The sequence below is a fragment of the Anas acuta genome, chromosome 32 (assembly GCF_963932015.1).
Source record: "Anas acuta chromosome 32, bAnaAcu1.1, whole genome shotgun sequence".
NCBI lineage: Eukaryota > Metazoa > Chordata > Aves > Anseriformes > Anatidae > Anas > Anas acuta.
The window spans coordinates 848,193-863,141 of record NC_089010.1 but is presented as its reverse complement, the minus strand read 5'-3'; the positions used below and the strand labels follow the sequence as shown (position 1 = coordinate 863,141).

Below are 14,949 nucleotides of genomic sequence, written 5' to 3'. Positions count from 1 at the left end.
CTTTGGGGCTGAGTCATGGTGTTAAACCCATGACTCATGTTACCCATGTTATGGTCTCAGTGCAAGTGTTGCAGGGTGAGGTCAAACTTGGTCCCCTTCTGGCTTTCACCCTCTGAATGATTCTGGGAGCCGGTTTCCAAACTGAAACCAGGGTTTGGGTGTTGTGGTGCTCACAGCTGGCCCTGTGGGAGTTATTTTTGTCATCCAGCAGGGCTCCAGGGCACGATCAGCACTTGTGGGCTGGGGCATTGCCTCAGGCACGTAACCGGTGCTGTATTTTGGGGAAAAACGCTTGCTGGGAGGCACGAGCTGAGGTGAGAGGAGCAGAACTGCTTCTCCTCTCCTTCTGCTTAATAAAAACAACCACCTTTAGTAAGCTAACCACGGTTTGATCTTGATTTTTACCTGTGTAGGAAGTTTGGGGTCTTAATAGAGATCAGTGGCTTGAAAAGAAGCCTTGGAGCTCACTTCAGGTGTTCTTCCTTTGTTGTGAGTTGTCTGATGGGGCTAGGGGCTTGTCTCAAAGCTCCTCCTTGTCCCAAAGAGACATAATTTCTGGTCTTCTGCCCTCTTCCAGCTTGCTATTGTAGTTCAGTTTACTCCACAGCCCTTGCTAGCCAGTGCCCTGCTCCCTTTTCCCTGTCAAGTCCTGCAGAGTCGAGTGATTTTGATGCGAGCACAGACACCAACTTCTTTTCCAACCCCTTCATTCCCACCCGGAGAAGCTCCCTGCACCCGTAGAAGCTCCCTGCTTTCCCAAACTGGGCTTTTATTGCTTTTATTTCTTCAGCCTCAGCTCCGTGGTGTGGCCGATGCCCCGTTACCCCCGTGGGGGCTTCGTGGCTGAGTCCGGGGCGCTCTGCTTCTCCTAACGGGGCCGATCAGCATCTCCTGGAGCACTGCACAGCCCTGGGGTGGAGCAGCCTGGTACCCCATCCATCTCCATCAGCATTTTACGAGGCCTCTGCAGCGTGCCTGGCTCCCTCCTTTGTTGCTGTCCACCCGGGGAACTTCACCACTGAATTGTGCAGGAGCCTCAACCCCAGCTCTGGTCGTGTCTTTGAGATGCAGCAGGAGGAGGGGAGGGAGAAATCCCTCTGCAGGCTGGGCTTTGCACGTGCTTTTAAGCCGGTAGCCCGGCAGGTCCTTGAGGAACAAATGCTCTCCCATCCATTCTTCCTTCCCCCTTTTTGGTGAGCTTGCATGTAGGGGGAACAAAAATAACATTTATCAGCGTGGGAGCCGGGGGAGCGCATCTCAGGGCTTTTCGGCCAGAACTCGCAGCGTTGATTCGTTGGAAGCTGGTTTCAGCAGGGAACAGCATGTGCTGGGCACCAGGAGCCTGGTTTTTAATAACAGCAGCAGCAGCTGAGCATCCGTGTCCCAAAGGGGGGAAGTGGCTGCGCTCGCACGGCAGCGTTCAAAGAGCATTTGCAGGGATGTCAAACCCAACAGGCCAAAAACAGCCTCGAGGAGGCTGTAAAGCGAAGAATTGGGAAGTTAGGAAACATCCAGCTCACCCCATGCTGTTAAAGCTGGGCTCTCTGCCTTCCCTTTTGTGTATTTAAGGTGCTCATTACATGTGTTGATCCCCTCCTCCTGGCTCAGCAGGGCCAGAACTAAAAGGGAGTGCTGGCCACCACAAATTTGATCGTTATTCCCATTATTCCTTTCAGCTGCTGGATTTTGCAGCCCAGCCTTCTTTTGCAGGGCATTTGTATGTAACATACCCTGGGCTGGGATTCGTCCTATGGCCAAAACTGTGTGCTTTAGCTCTGGATCTCAATTTGCTGTTCCCTTCACCCGTGCTCTACTCTACACATTTGCTCCTCTGGTTTATTTTCTGTCTGTGCTTTTCCTGCACCACCACCCCAGGGCATGTGCGTGCCTGCAGCAAAGCTGTCCTGAAGGCTGGGGCTTGGGCTGGGTGTGAGTCAGAAGTTTTAAATGCTGGCTTAGCTCCAGCAATTCCCTTCCTCTGCGTCCCCCTGGCTGAAACCTGGGCCTTTTTTTTGGGTATGGCTTGGGAGCGATAAGGCAGGGCGGTGGAGGGATGTGGACTTGGCTCCGGGGTCTGCTGCCCTGCTTCGTGTGCGGGTGCCGGCGGTGAATCAGCGCTTTGGGGTGAGTCACGCCGCCGTCATGTGCGCTTCCAGCCGGGGACGAGGAGAACAAAGCCTGCAGGAGACGGCCTGAAACCAGAGCAGGGAGCACGGGCTCCTGCTGCTGCGCCTTCCCCTTTGAGCTACGGCTCAAATTTGGTCGCTGCTTTGTGCCACATCTGCTCCAGCTCGTCCTCGTGCTCCACGAGACCGTGCTGCCTTCCTCCTGCTGCTGAGTTGGGGGCATCTCAAACCTCACACATCATCTGGAAGCAGCACTCACAGTGCATTTTCCCCAAATCAGAGCTCGGGTGCTCTGCCAACAGCCCCAAACCTTGGGGCTGGTGATAGAAACCCAGCCCTGACCCCCTGGGCATTTTGGGGCAGGCGCTGAGCTGCCAGCCAGGGCTGTGTTGGGGTGGCCGCTGTCACCGGGCGGTCATCCTCAGCCTGAGTTTTGCTTCTCCACCTTCTTCCTGAAGGCACTGCTCAAAATAAAACCCACTTTCCGCTTCGCTAGCACCCCCCCGGGGGGGCTAATGGCCTCAAAGGAACCCCTGTAAAAAACCTACAGGGTCACTCTGCTGCTTTACAAGGCTCGTTTCTTTGGGGCTTTTGTAGAAGCTTAATTTATGGCCTATTTGTTTAGGCGGAGAGGAGGGAGGGGAAGCGTGCTGGAGCGCAGCCTGCCGGCTCTGCTTTGCCCCCTGCTGCCCTGTGTGTGGGTCTCAGAGTGTTTTTGGGGTCGGTCACTGCCATAACGGGAGCAATCCCTTTGGGATTTCGTCCTGCTCCTGCTTTTGGGATTTCAGCCTGCCCCCTCCGTTCATCGCCCTCCTCCTGCTTTGGTCGGAGCCATCGCCCTTCCCAACTTGAGCAGCGCATGGATAAGGAGCAGCAATGTGTAGATAAGGAGCAGCAGCATCTTCCTTGCCTCTGCTGCCCTCTTGGAGCAGCTGCCCTCCACCACTTGGGGTGTTTTTAGGGTGTTTTTCTGCCACCCCAGCCCTTCACAGCCCTTCCCTGGCCGAGCTTTTGCCAGCCTTTCAGTTCCCTAATCACCTCCTTAAGCGTTTCTTCCTTCCTCTGCTTCTCCCTGACAGCTTTGTCCTCGTGCAGGGTCTCTCCCCACCTTCCTCTTCCTTCCTAAATTCTCCAGAACAATTTCCATCCCGCTCCCCTTGGTGGTGGGTGATGAAGAAAACCCTTCCCTGGGAGCTGGATCCCTGCCTCGTTGCAGCCTGGCACTACCCTCTGCCGGCTCCCGCGCCGCATTACAGCCCCGTCCCGGCTCCTAGGGCTGCTGGAGGAGGACAGAAAATCATTTTTTTTGCAGCCAGAGCTCAACAAACTCAACCACGTGGCTCGGGGGAGCGCGCTCTGCCCAAATTCGAGCCGCCCCGTGCTCAATAGCATCTTGCTGTGTGGCGGAGCTGAAATGTGATCTGCCCCCCTTCGGGGAAATCAGGCTGGAATGCGCGATGAGCTGATAAGCACAGAGCAAGGGGAGGAGAAGCTGCCTGCGATCTTCTTGCCCACCGGCCTGAAACAACCCTTCCCGGAAAGCCACCCAGCGCTCAGGGCCGCTTTTCCCTGCGTTGTTTTAGGGAGAGGTGGAAGCAGGACCTGGGAATACCCTGACCACACGCAGCAGCACGGGTGATTCTGTGGTTTTTGGGTAATAATGCAAGGGGAGAGACTCGAAGCAGCCCTTAGTGATGAGAGAGGGCGAAGGAAGGGTGGAAAATAGCGCGTTTCCAGCTAATGTGTTTAAAAAGTGCAACAGGAAGAAATTAAACCGGTTAGGATGTGTTTTCCCTCGCCTTTAAATAAAAATAAACCTTGGCTTCCTCTTACAGTTGGCTCTCGGAGAGCTGGTGTAATAGGGAACAAAAGGAAGACACCTGATTGTAGGCCTTGGGGTGATGAATTTGAGGAGGGAGCTTTCCAAAAAGGTGGAGGGTGCCCGGGGAAGCCTCAGCGAGCAGTGCCCGTTCCTTGTCTGCGTGTAGGTGTCTCAGTGTTCGCTGTGATTGAACATCCAGGTGTCTGCGGGCTCCTCTGCTCTGCTGAGAGCCAAAAACGGGCGATTTGTGTAAAAAATACAGTTCTCTGGAGGTAGCCTTCGTTTCTGACGCCTTCCGTTGATGCCTCAGATTAATTGCTTTGTTTGTTTCATCAGATACCGTATCTAAAGGCATTTGTGCCTGAAGCCACGGAAGATAGATGGACAAGCCAAGCAACTTCTGACTCTGCATCATTTTCTGGGGCAAAGTTATATGGCAATGTATCCTACAAGGTAACGTAGCCCCTGCAGTGAGTAAAGAGGGATTCCTTTGGCTTGGCCGCTGGGTGACAGGGACAGTGCCTGGCTCCTTCCCCATGCCACCCTCACGTCCGACTCAGAGAGATCAGCACAAACCCAGAAGCAAAATTCAAGGAATTTTGCAAAGAGCAAATCCAAATTGCCTCCAAAAATCACGTCACCTTTCAGTCAGATCTCCCCCGAGATGGGTCCACATTGTTCCTATCGATTCCTTCCTCAGCTTCTCCAGGTGTCACTCGAAACTGGTGAACAAAGCTCTCCTTTAACTCAAGTCTTGCACAAAATGTGTTTTTGTCTTCTCTGATGGCTTAAAGTGTGCTGTGTTGGCCCAGCGTGACGTTATTGTCACTTCTGGCTATGTGCACGAGAAGTGTTGTCCCTGGAGTCAGCAGAAATGTCTTTTTACCAATTTTTATTAACTTTCTGCTCTTCAGGGCGACGTTAGAATTCCCTACCTTGAGCAGATAACGTGCACGCCCCGCACAAGCGGGTCTGCCTGCTCTGTAATTCAGCTGAAGCGTACTGGGGAAGTTTAACGCTCGCTTAAAAGAACAAATTGAGCAGCAAATTTGGGGGGAGCGGGCGTGGTGGTGGAGCAGGGAGGAGCTGCAGTGCTCCGGTGAGCTGAAATGGGGTAAAACTCATCGTCCTTCCTGTGCTCCTCCAGCCAGGGCGCTGTAACGAAGGGCTCGCTGGCGCTGCTTTAACTTCTCTGCTTGTGCAGATGAACCAAACCTTTCCAAAAAAAACTTTTTTTTTTTTTGGCTGGAGCCGAAACTCTGTGTTCTGGGACACCTGCAGAGTGCTGGTGGGGGTTGTGCTCGTTTTAGCCTCGTAATTGAGAAAATTCAGCGAGGCTGTGGCCGCTCTGGAGCCCTCGCCAAGCAGAAATGCCTCAGAATGCCCATTATTACCCCAGAATCTAGAATCCTGCCAGTTTGCTGGGTGCCCTTGGACACCGTGCCAGCATCCCCGGGCACCCGTGGTGCCTGAGCCACCCTCTGAAAGTGCCCCGGGTTTGTTTTTAAGCAGCTCCTCGCCGTAAAAGCCAGCTGGGAAGTGACCCGAGCGCGGTGCCGTTGTTTTTGCAGGGTGTCTGGTGAGGAATGCAATGGGATCAATAGCATGTCTGCGGAGAGCGGCCCCGGGACGAGACTGAGAAACCTGCCGGTGATGGGGGATGGACTGGAAGCCACCCAAATGTCCACGACGCAGGCGCAGGCGCAACCCCAGCAAGGCAGCACCGTCGGCGTCAACCCCCCTCCGCCAGAGACCTCCAACCCCAACAAGCCCAAGCGCCAGACCAACCAGCTGCAGTACCTGCTCAAGGTGGTGCTCAAGACGTTATGGAAGCACCAGTTTGCGTGGCCTTTCCAGCAGCCCGTGGACGCTGTCAAGCTGAACCTCCCTGTGAGTAGAGGCTGAGCGAGCAGCCCGAGTTTCCCCTCGCGTAACGGTGGGAGGAACGGAACCGCGCGCGTCCGCTCTCCCCCCAAAATCTTTTAAGAAATAAGCCCCGAGGGGCCAGACGCCGTTCCTCCAAAATCCTTTAAGAAAAGAGCTCCAAGAGGCCAGACTTTGGGCGGTTCAGCTCCTGGTCTGGCTTTTACAATCAGGAGCAGCCCCTTCCTGGTTAGGGACAAAAGATGGTTAAGCAATAAATCCCTCAGCTCGGGCTCTGCCTTGCTGGTCCCGAAGCGCCCACCACGTGTGCCTTGCACAGTTGGGTCCCTGTCCCTCCTGGGCAGGAGGATTTGGAGAGCAGAACCCAAGGAGCCAGCAAAAAGCACAATTTCGAGCCAGCTTCTTGTAGTAAATCACAACAGAATCTCTGCTGCGTGTCTGGATCCTGTTGGTTCCCACCAGAAGAGATTTGTTCCTCTCCAGAAGCTCTCCTTTGTATGACGTGCCTCTTTTTTTTTGTAACCTGCTACAATAACACCCACTTCTCATCTGTTTTACCTTGAAGATGTAATAAATATATAATCCGTTGCCTGAGCATCAGGTGATTTAATTTCTGTGCAGTGGGAGCAATCTCACGGCTGCATTTAGAGATCGCTGGTTCTATAGCAACAGACTTTCAGCCCCTTTTTCTAAACACGATGCCTAAAATAGAAACACCTTCCCGTGTATTATCTGGATGCACTTAACAGGCTTGAAGTAAATCTGATTTCCCCGCTCCTCCGTCTGTTACTGCATCAGGCGTGTGACCTGTTGCGAAGGGTCATTCGTTTCAGATTTTGGGAAACTGCTTGGCTCTGTTACAGCCCAAAAACTCACTTTCTGTGCTTTTTTGTGCCTCTGTCTGCTGAGGGGTAAATTACTCGCCAGTGAGGCTGCTGTGCTGAGTTACAAACACCATGCTCCAGCACAGCAAAACCACTGATAGCCTGTTTTACCTTTTCTTACCCAGAGCAGACTGGGATACAGGCTAAAAAGTGTTTTGTGGGGTTTTGCCTAACGTTTAATTATAAATCACAGCTGGAAATTAGCTGGTGGGGGCTAAAAAAAGAAAAATTGAGGGATGGGGACTGATGGAGCTGGGTTTGGAGAATCTAATCCAGGTGGGCTCCGTGCTGGTTGAGGTCTCACGTCCATGGTGGTGATGTTTTTGGGTGCCACGCTGACTCGTGCCTCTTTGCCCTTTGCAGGATTATTATAAGATTATTAAAACTCCTATGGATATGGGAACAATAAAGAAACGCTTGGAGAATAACTACTACTGGAACGCTCAAGAATGTATCCAGGACTTCAACACGATGTTTACAAATTGCTACATCTACAATAAGGTACGAGAAGTTTCTGAAAATGTATTTTCTGTGGGAATCCTCCGTTCTCATTGTACCAGCTCAGAAACGCTTGCATTTGTATTTTTAATGGTCCTTAAAGGGAACACCGAGATCAGTTTCTTTATAAAACAAAGGGGATTAAGCTGGTGGCAGTTCAGGCACATCTGTCTTGTGCAGAGAAGCAAGGCAGGGACAGAGCTGGCTTAGCAGCATTCCCTCACAAAAGAATTAGTGGAGACAAACAGGTCAGATGCAGTTTGTTTTACAAATCGCTTTAAAAAAAAGAAAAATAAATACTTTTTCTTGGGATATGATTTGAGCAGAGCCACAAGTGTGATCAAACAAATACTTGGAAGCAGCCTTGTAGGTCTGTCCTCCTTATTTTCTGTAGCTTTGTTAAAAAGCCATCTGGGTGGTGTGAAACCCTGAAGTGTGATGGTGGAGAACAAAAAACCATCAATATTCAGAGCAGTGCGTTGGGTTTTGCCGTGCCTGGCTCTGGCCTCACGATGCACTGTGGAAGATTCCCTTCCAGACTGAGAAATTTGCAATTGTGCAAATGTCTGGGTGCAGGAAGGAGCAGCTCGAGCAGGGCGTTTGCCCCAAATGGTGGCGTGGTCATCAGAGACCAAGTGGTTTTGGTACTCCACGAAGACGGGGAATCATCAGATTCTCCGAGACTGAAACAGGCAGATGTCAGCTGCACTGAGCACAGGAGAGGCAGCTCGTTACCGTGCTGAGTAACACGAGAACAGCAAACACAAACCACACGTTTACTGCTGGCTTCAAAACGAAAGGCAGGGAGATGTGGTTAGAGCGCCGGGCTTTCCTCCAGTGTTCCCTGCCTGCCTCCGTCCTTCCCACGGCTTGCCTGAGCGGCTCGGTTCCCTTTCGGTTCCTGCTCTTCTGTTTCTCCCAGGTCTCATCTCTGGCCCTCAGCCTCTCCCTGTTGCTTCACCCCTGCGTGTTTTGACCCTTTTCTCCTCCTCCCCTCAGAAACGTTGCACAAGACCTTGTCCTACTTTGCTCCCAGTGCGCCGTCGTTAGCAGAAGCGCTAACGAAGTGGCAGCAGCTCCCGCGGTTCCTTTCCTCCATCCTTGATTAACCCAAAGTCACTTCTTTCTGTGCTCCTCTGTCCGTAATGACTACTACAGGCCACTTCTCCAGGTTTGCACGCCACCCACACCCTCTTTAACCACATAACAACTTCTGACCCTTACATTACTGGGCATGTTTGACTTTCTTTGGGTTTTACGTTTTTTTTTTTGGTCTTGTTTTGGTCCTTCAAAATCATGCCCTTGGCTTTTGCCTTTTCCGCTTTGAGCCAACACGATGCAACTTGAGTGGGGCTCTCGGAGGCTTCAGATTATTCACACACACTTCCACATTTTCCTGCTTTCCCCTTGCTTTTCCCCTGATATCCCCAGTCCTCCCAGTTCTCCACTGGCCTCCCCTGGCCAATCTGTCCCATCAGCAAGTGCAGTTTTAACCATCCTTGTGCTGATCCACGGGGCTGGGGCCGTCTTTTCTTGTTTGTTCATCATCTTCTCATCAATCCAGGCTCTTGTTCTCTTGTCGCGTGCCCTTCCCTCGCTGCCTCTTTTTCTCACTGTCAGCAAAACAAGGCAGAAAGACTTCAGACCAAGATCCAGTGCTTGTTTTTCCCACTCCTCCCCTCCGTTGGCCCTCCTCCCTCTGTTCAGAAAGCAGTCAGTGCTGCAGGCAGGTGAGGTCAGCTCACTCCAAAGTGTATCTGGTTGTGCTCTGTGTTAGCTCCCTGCTCTAAAATGCTTTTGGGCAAGGACTTTTCTGTATGTTGAGACCCGGGGCAGTATCCCAGTGGAAAGAGTGCAAAGAAAGGTAGAGGTGCTCTAAAGTAAGGCTCCAGGAATTACTCAGCTGGGAAATGGTAAGGATTACAGCATCCAGCCTGAGTTTCACATCTTTCCTTTGCCTCACAAAAGTTGTTCTGAAATGTTTCTCTTGCCCTTTCCTTTAATTTATGATTAATTTAAATTACGATTATGATTTTAGGTTATGATTAATGTTAAATGGAGAAAAGCACAAGCAAAATCTTCAAAGCAACGTTGATTTGTTTAGATTCTAGCAGTCCTCTCTCTGTAGTTGTGTGCCTTGCCTAATTTGTTGTATCTGTTATTCATCCAGCCAGGAGATGACATAGTCTTAATGGCAGAAGCTCTAGAAAAGCTTTTCCTGCAGAAAATCTCCGAAATGACCCAGGAGGAAACTGAAATCGTTATAGCCCAGACAAAAGGAAGAGGACGCGCGCGGAAGGAAGCAGGTAGGCTGCTCGCCCTGCCGTTGCATCGCGTTTGCCATTAAGCCACGCTCACTTCCACGCCAAGTGTCGTGACCACGAGTCCCCACATACAGACCTGGCTCATCCTGCTTAAATCGGGGTGTTTAATTGAGGGGTGAAAGCCCACCAGGGCTCCTCGGGCTGGCTGTGGTCATTGGTGCTCGCAGGGTGCCTTGCTTCGTGGAGCAGGGGCCTCGAGAGGGATCTCGAGCTGGGGGGGAAGGAGCGTGGCCACCCAAGGCTCTCTCATGTGTGCGTGAGACTCTTGTTGGTGAAAAAGAAGGGCTCTACAGTGTCTTGAGACTCCCTCACCTGTGGCTTCTTTCCTTTTTGGGGGGCAGAGGAGTGCTGGGGACAGTTTTGGCAGTGATCAGAGGAGCAGTGAAAGGTCGTTGTTCCCCGCCTGCCCAGCAAGGTGAAAAACTGAGAACCAGAGTCAAAATATTTCAGTTGCACGGGCAGGAAGCTGAGGGGGATTACGAAATACCACTCGCAGTGCCTCTAGGGTAAATGACAGCTGTTAAAGTAAAGGAGCAGCACGCACGCTGCCCTATCAGATCTCTGAGTTTTACGCTGCTTTCCGTGTACCTCCGGATGTGCTCAGTGTTGTAAAACAAAGCCGCCTTCTGCCCGACGAGAATCGGTGGCTGCAGAGCTGAGAATTGAGAAGCTGCAGCTAAAGAATGATGACTGGGAAACGAAGGCTTTGCAGCGATGGGAATCCTCACGTGGGCAGCAGCGGAAACCAGCTGCAAGCATCCTGACGTCCCAACGTCCTCCTTGCACACACGCAGACTCCTTCGAGTCGCAGTTTTCATAGTTTGTTCCTTAATTTTGCGGTGATTGTGGACACACTGTGTGTGTTGGCACTAAAATAACTCGGCGTCCTTTGAAAGGATGCGTTGCCACATGCGCTAGTCCCTGAAGTGGAGTTCACTTTGTGCAGACCTGCCTCTGCTCCCCTAAAATCCCAGCTGAGCCCTTTTTTGGGGGCTACTCCCATTTTCTGACCTGTAGCCGGGCTTCGGCCAGGGTGAAATTCCAGCCCAAATGCTTGAGGCCCTGCACAAAGTTGAACTGCAGCATGTTGAAAGCCATTTAAAAGTTACAAATCGATAAAATTACATTCTGTGGTTTTGTCTGTGTACATCTTAAGACTTACTGATATATATTTTTTTGGTTTTTGAAGCTTTTCTTCCTGGATTAGTAAATTATGGGACCAAAAGGTCCCATTGTGCTCACCCAGTCCAGTCCTCTGCCTGCTACGTAGTGTGAAAGAGTGGTATCAACACCGCCTCGCTTAGAAGTCTGTCTTGTAGAAGAACATCTAAAATAGAGTGAAAAAAAATAATCTCTAGTGGCACTTTTGAGGAGTTTGCTAGCTAGTTGCCACGTTACGTATTTTTCGTACTATGTCTCTGCTCTAAACCCCAAACCGCTGTCTCCTCTTTAAGTAACTTTGTTTTATTGAAGACTCCCGTGTTTTCAGATCTGTGTTCTCCGTAATAACCGGCTTCTCTCGCTATAAGGAATGTTTCCAATCTCTTAGTCCTCCTTTACAGCTCTTCTATGAACCCTCTCCAGTTTTTCACATAAATAACTGTGGACACCATAACTGGACATAGATGTGACTGCTACTAGAATACTGTGCCAAAAGCAGAGGTAAAATAGCCTTCCGATTCCCCTGTTTACACCTCAGGGATTTCATTAGCTCATTTTTGGCCATAACATCACCCCAAGAGCTCAGCTTCAACCGATTACCCACCATGACCCCATAGTCTCTTCCCGACGCAGAGCGAGACGTCCATCCTGCGGGGCCGAGAGCATCCCGGCCATGACCGAGCTCAGCGGCACCCCCATCCGAAAGCACGTTCACTTGGGTTTGGAGATCCAGCTCTTGAGTTCACATGTCTCGTGTCGACCTTGTGCCATCCTCATTTCTCTGACCAAAACCGCTGTGCCATACCGAGGCGATGGCTTTATCAAAGTGTCACGCGCAGGAGAACGCCGTCGGCGAGCTTGCAGTGGCACCAAAAAGCTGCTCAGCTGCTTTGCTCCCATTTATTTACTGCCCGTGAGCTTGTGTGAGCATCCCTTAACCTTTCTGGACTGCTTTGTGCTGTGAACCTTCGTGGCCATCCCGATCCTTCCTCAGCCTCGCTGTCAGACCGATGGTGCTGCGATCAAATGGACCATTTTCTTAATTTTTTGAGTGAAAAGCAGCGGTGGCGGCCCAGGGAGCTCCATGGGCAGCCCTCAGAGGGCACCAGGGAGTGTAGAAGCCAAAGTCTGACCTCGGGGGTTGCTGTTGAACCCCCTCCTTGGGAGCTGCTGGAAGAGAACGTGCTGCTGTGCCATCAGCAGCAGTACTTCTAAGTCCCTTCAGCCTTTTCTGCTTGTTGGTTGTCGTCTTTCCGTACCCAAGGGACTTACCTTAGGTGTCTTTTTTGCCTAAAACACCAAAAAAAAAAAAAAGTCCCAAGTTCTAACATCTGGAACTGCTTTAATCATCGGGGCTTTCTGCGTTTTCCTTCCCTTTGCAGTTTTCCTCTGCTTTCCACTAACACGCCTTCACTGCTAGCAGCTCCTTGGCCACGGGGAGCAGATTTGGAAGCTGACTGATGGATTTTTTCCTGCACGAGATGTGTGACCCAAACGCGATCGCTTGCATTTGAGATTTTTTTTTTTTAATTTTTTTTTTTTTTTGGCACTCTCCCCCATTTCTCTCTACCCTGTTCTGACCACGTGGGCAAGGAGAAGCGATGCCGCTCGCTGAGGACGCGTGCCCTGTGAGCTCAGCTCACACCAGAGCCTTCGCCTCTCGTTGTACGAGCTCTGCTTCAGCTCGGGGACTGATGGGTTCAAAACATGCTGGAAAAATGATGCCTACCAGGGTTTTTGTGAAATAACCCGTTTGTGTTAGGAACTTCTGCAAGGCAGGAGGTGAATTGTGTCCGCTCTACCTGGACATACCGCTGCCCTCAATCATATCTGTGAGTGGCACGTGCGCTGGAGGACACGCTGTCACTTCCCAAAGCTCGTTCCTGGTCCTGGCAAAGCACAGGAGCGTGGTCATGGCTCTGTTCTTTTCTTAACAAAAAATGCATTTTGGGGACAGCCTTGGAAGGTCTGTTTGGTGGTCCAAAAGGCACTATACGGTGAGCACCCGCTGACGTATCCCTCATGGGAGATTCTCCCTGGTGAAAGAGCAGCCAAAACCCAGTCCTTCTGGACGGGTACAGCTCAAGAGCCTGGCTTTCCCTTGGGCATACGACTTCAAGGCCTCTCAGAGGGTCGTTTGATACCTGGCAGGAGGTGCTCCTGTAATAATGCTGCTACCAAACCTCCTGTGGGACTGGGGACTTGGGGCTGGATCTGGCTTTGCTGATGCCTCCGTCTCGCGCTGCGTCCCGGCCAAGCATTGCTGCTCAGAGGGCGTTTCATAACGCCTTCCACCGAAAGGTTTGGAAACTTACTGGGAGCTTTGCCCTGCAATGAGGCAGCAGCTCCGGTCTTCCCTGGTGCCAGGGCCAGCGCTGAAGTTTCCTGCTTTCCTGTCTGGTGTCTGAACCTCTGTGGTTGCTCTGTGTTTGATGTGATCTAGCGATGAGTTTGCTTGCTAGCCATCAGGAGAGATTTCCCCAGGTTTGGAGGAGTTGAGCCACCAACCAGTAAGAGACTCCCGCTCTCGATAACAGAGCACGGTTTGGCTCCAAAATTAGAGTCAAGAACCATTGCCTAGGACAAAAGGGTAGGCAGGGGAAGATGATAACGCTCAGCTCCATACCCTGCCTCCCCAAAATCTTGTGCGAGGAGAAGGGGAAGAGAGGAGAACGCCTTTGGCCTGGTCCTTGGTCCTTTGCTGAAGTGGTTTTAGTACAGTTAGGTCCTGAGTTTCTTCACCATTTCACCTAGCAAGCTGTACAAATACTTCTCATTAAGGAAAACGTGACGATTGTTTGTCCCTGACTGGTTGCTCAAGAACAGGATCTGCAAAGTATTAATTATCTAATGAGCAATACTGTTTTAAGTGGCGAGAGCGCTCCTTGTGAAACATTGTTTTCCCGTTAAAGCGATTAAGTTGGAAGCGAGAAGCAACGCTTTTTCTTTTCTTTTGGCAGTGACATCCAAGCCAGGATCATCGACGGTACAGAATGCGACCCAGGCGGCGTCCCCGGCGCAGACGCAGGCTCCGCAGCAGAACCTCCAGTCCGCGCAGACGACTCATTCCTTCCCTTCTGTCACCCCCGACCTTATCGTCCAGATGCCAGTAATGACGATGGTGCCTCCTCAGCCTCCTGCGCCGCCTCCGCCGGCCCCCCAGGCCCCCGCTCCGCCGGCCCCGGCCCCCCAACCCATCCAGCCTCACCCTCCCGTCATCCCCACACCCGCTCAGCCCGTGAAGGTGAGTGGTTCCTGCGGTCGGGGCTCGGGATCGGGGTGTTTTGGTGCTTCAGCTGGGTAGAAAGAGCTGCAGCGCTGGTGTCTGTGCCAGGTCTCCACTGCTGGAGTCTCATTTGAAGTCGAATGACCACAATTTGGTCAAAAGATTCCTGTTTGGATAAGGCTTCCTCCTCTGTTGAGTAGAAAAGGAGCCTGTGGGGACCCCTCTTAGACACAAGTTAGCCAGCACGAATTCCACCCAGCCTCGCATGGAATTCATCCTCTGGAAACCTTCCTTATTTAAGCCCTACGTGACTCAGGACAAAATCTCAGCTTACTGAAGTGACTCACGCTCTTGACCTTTCTTGGTACGACAGAGCTAATCCGCGTGGTGTTCTGCAGAGCTCGGTGCAGACAGACAGTATCTCGAGTATTTAGGGAAAGCCTTCCAACTTCCACCCCGTAGCGCTGCCTCCGTGCTGCAGCTTGAGCCTGGGTCGTGCTATGAGGAGCACAACTCAAGTCAAAGACACTGTACGGCCCTTGGTAATCCTGATTTCTTTCTTGCTTGCAGACGAAAAAAGGAGTGAAGAGGAAAGCAGACACCACAACACCGACGACCATCGACCCAATTCATGAATCGTCATCGCTGCCTGCTGAACCCAAGTCCACCAAGCTGGGACCGCGGAGGGAAAGCAGCCGACCGGTGAAGCCCCCGAAGAAGGACGTCCCAGATTCCCAGCAGCACATGGTAGAGAAGAGTAGCAAAGTGTCCGAGCAGTTAAAATACTGCAGCGGCATCATCAAAGAGATGTTTGCCAAGAAGCACGCTGCCTACGCCTGGCCCTTCTACAAACCTGTGGATGTGGAAGCACTGGGACTGCACGACTATTGCGATATCATTAAACATCCCATGGATCTGAGCACCATCAAAGTAAGCTCAGCTTCGCGGGAGGTGTGGGGAGGTCGGGGGCTTGGCGGGGCGTGGATCACGCAGGAGATGACGCCTGCGCACCCAGCACCTCCAG

The 14,949-nt window shown here is 51.8% G+C and overlaps 1 protein-coding gene across 6 annotated transcripts in view; it reads left to right on the top strand.

The window, feature by feature from the left end:
- The window catches only part of BRD4 (bromodomain containing 4), a 58,763-nt gene that overhangs the window by 17,481 nt on the left and 26,333 nt on the right, over positions 1-14,949 (top strand). For 4 of the 6 annotated variants that reach the window (XM_068664484.1, XM_068664485.1, XM_068664489.1 and 1 more), the window contains exons 3-8: positions 4,285-4,401; positions 5,520-5,838; positions 7,080-7,217; positions 9,385-9,520; positions 13,660-13,943; positions 14,496-14,855. In XM_068664484.1, the coding sequence (XP_068520585.1) occupies positions 4,382-4,401; positions 5,520-5,838; positions 7,080-7,217; positions 9,385-9,520; positions 13,660-13,943; positions 14,496-14,855 (1,257 nt within the window). In that variant the 5' untranslated portion in view covers positions 4,285-4,381. The remainder of the gene's footprint in view (positions 1-4,284; positions 4,402-5,519; positions 5,839-7,079; positions 7,218-9,384; positions 9,521-13,659; positions 13,944-14,495; positions 14,856-14,949) is intronic. The other 2 variants (XM_068664486.1, XM_068664487.1) reach the window with 1 other exon arrangement.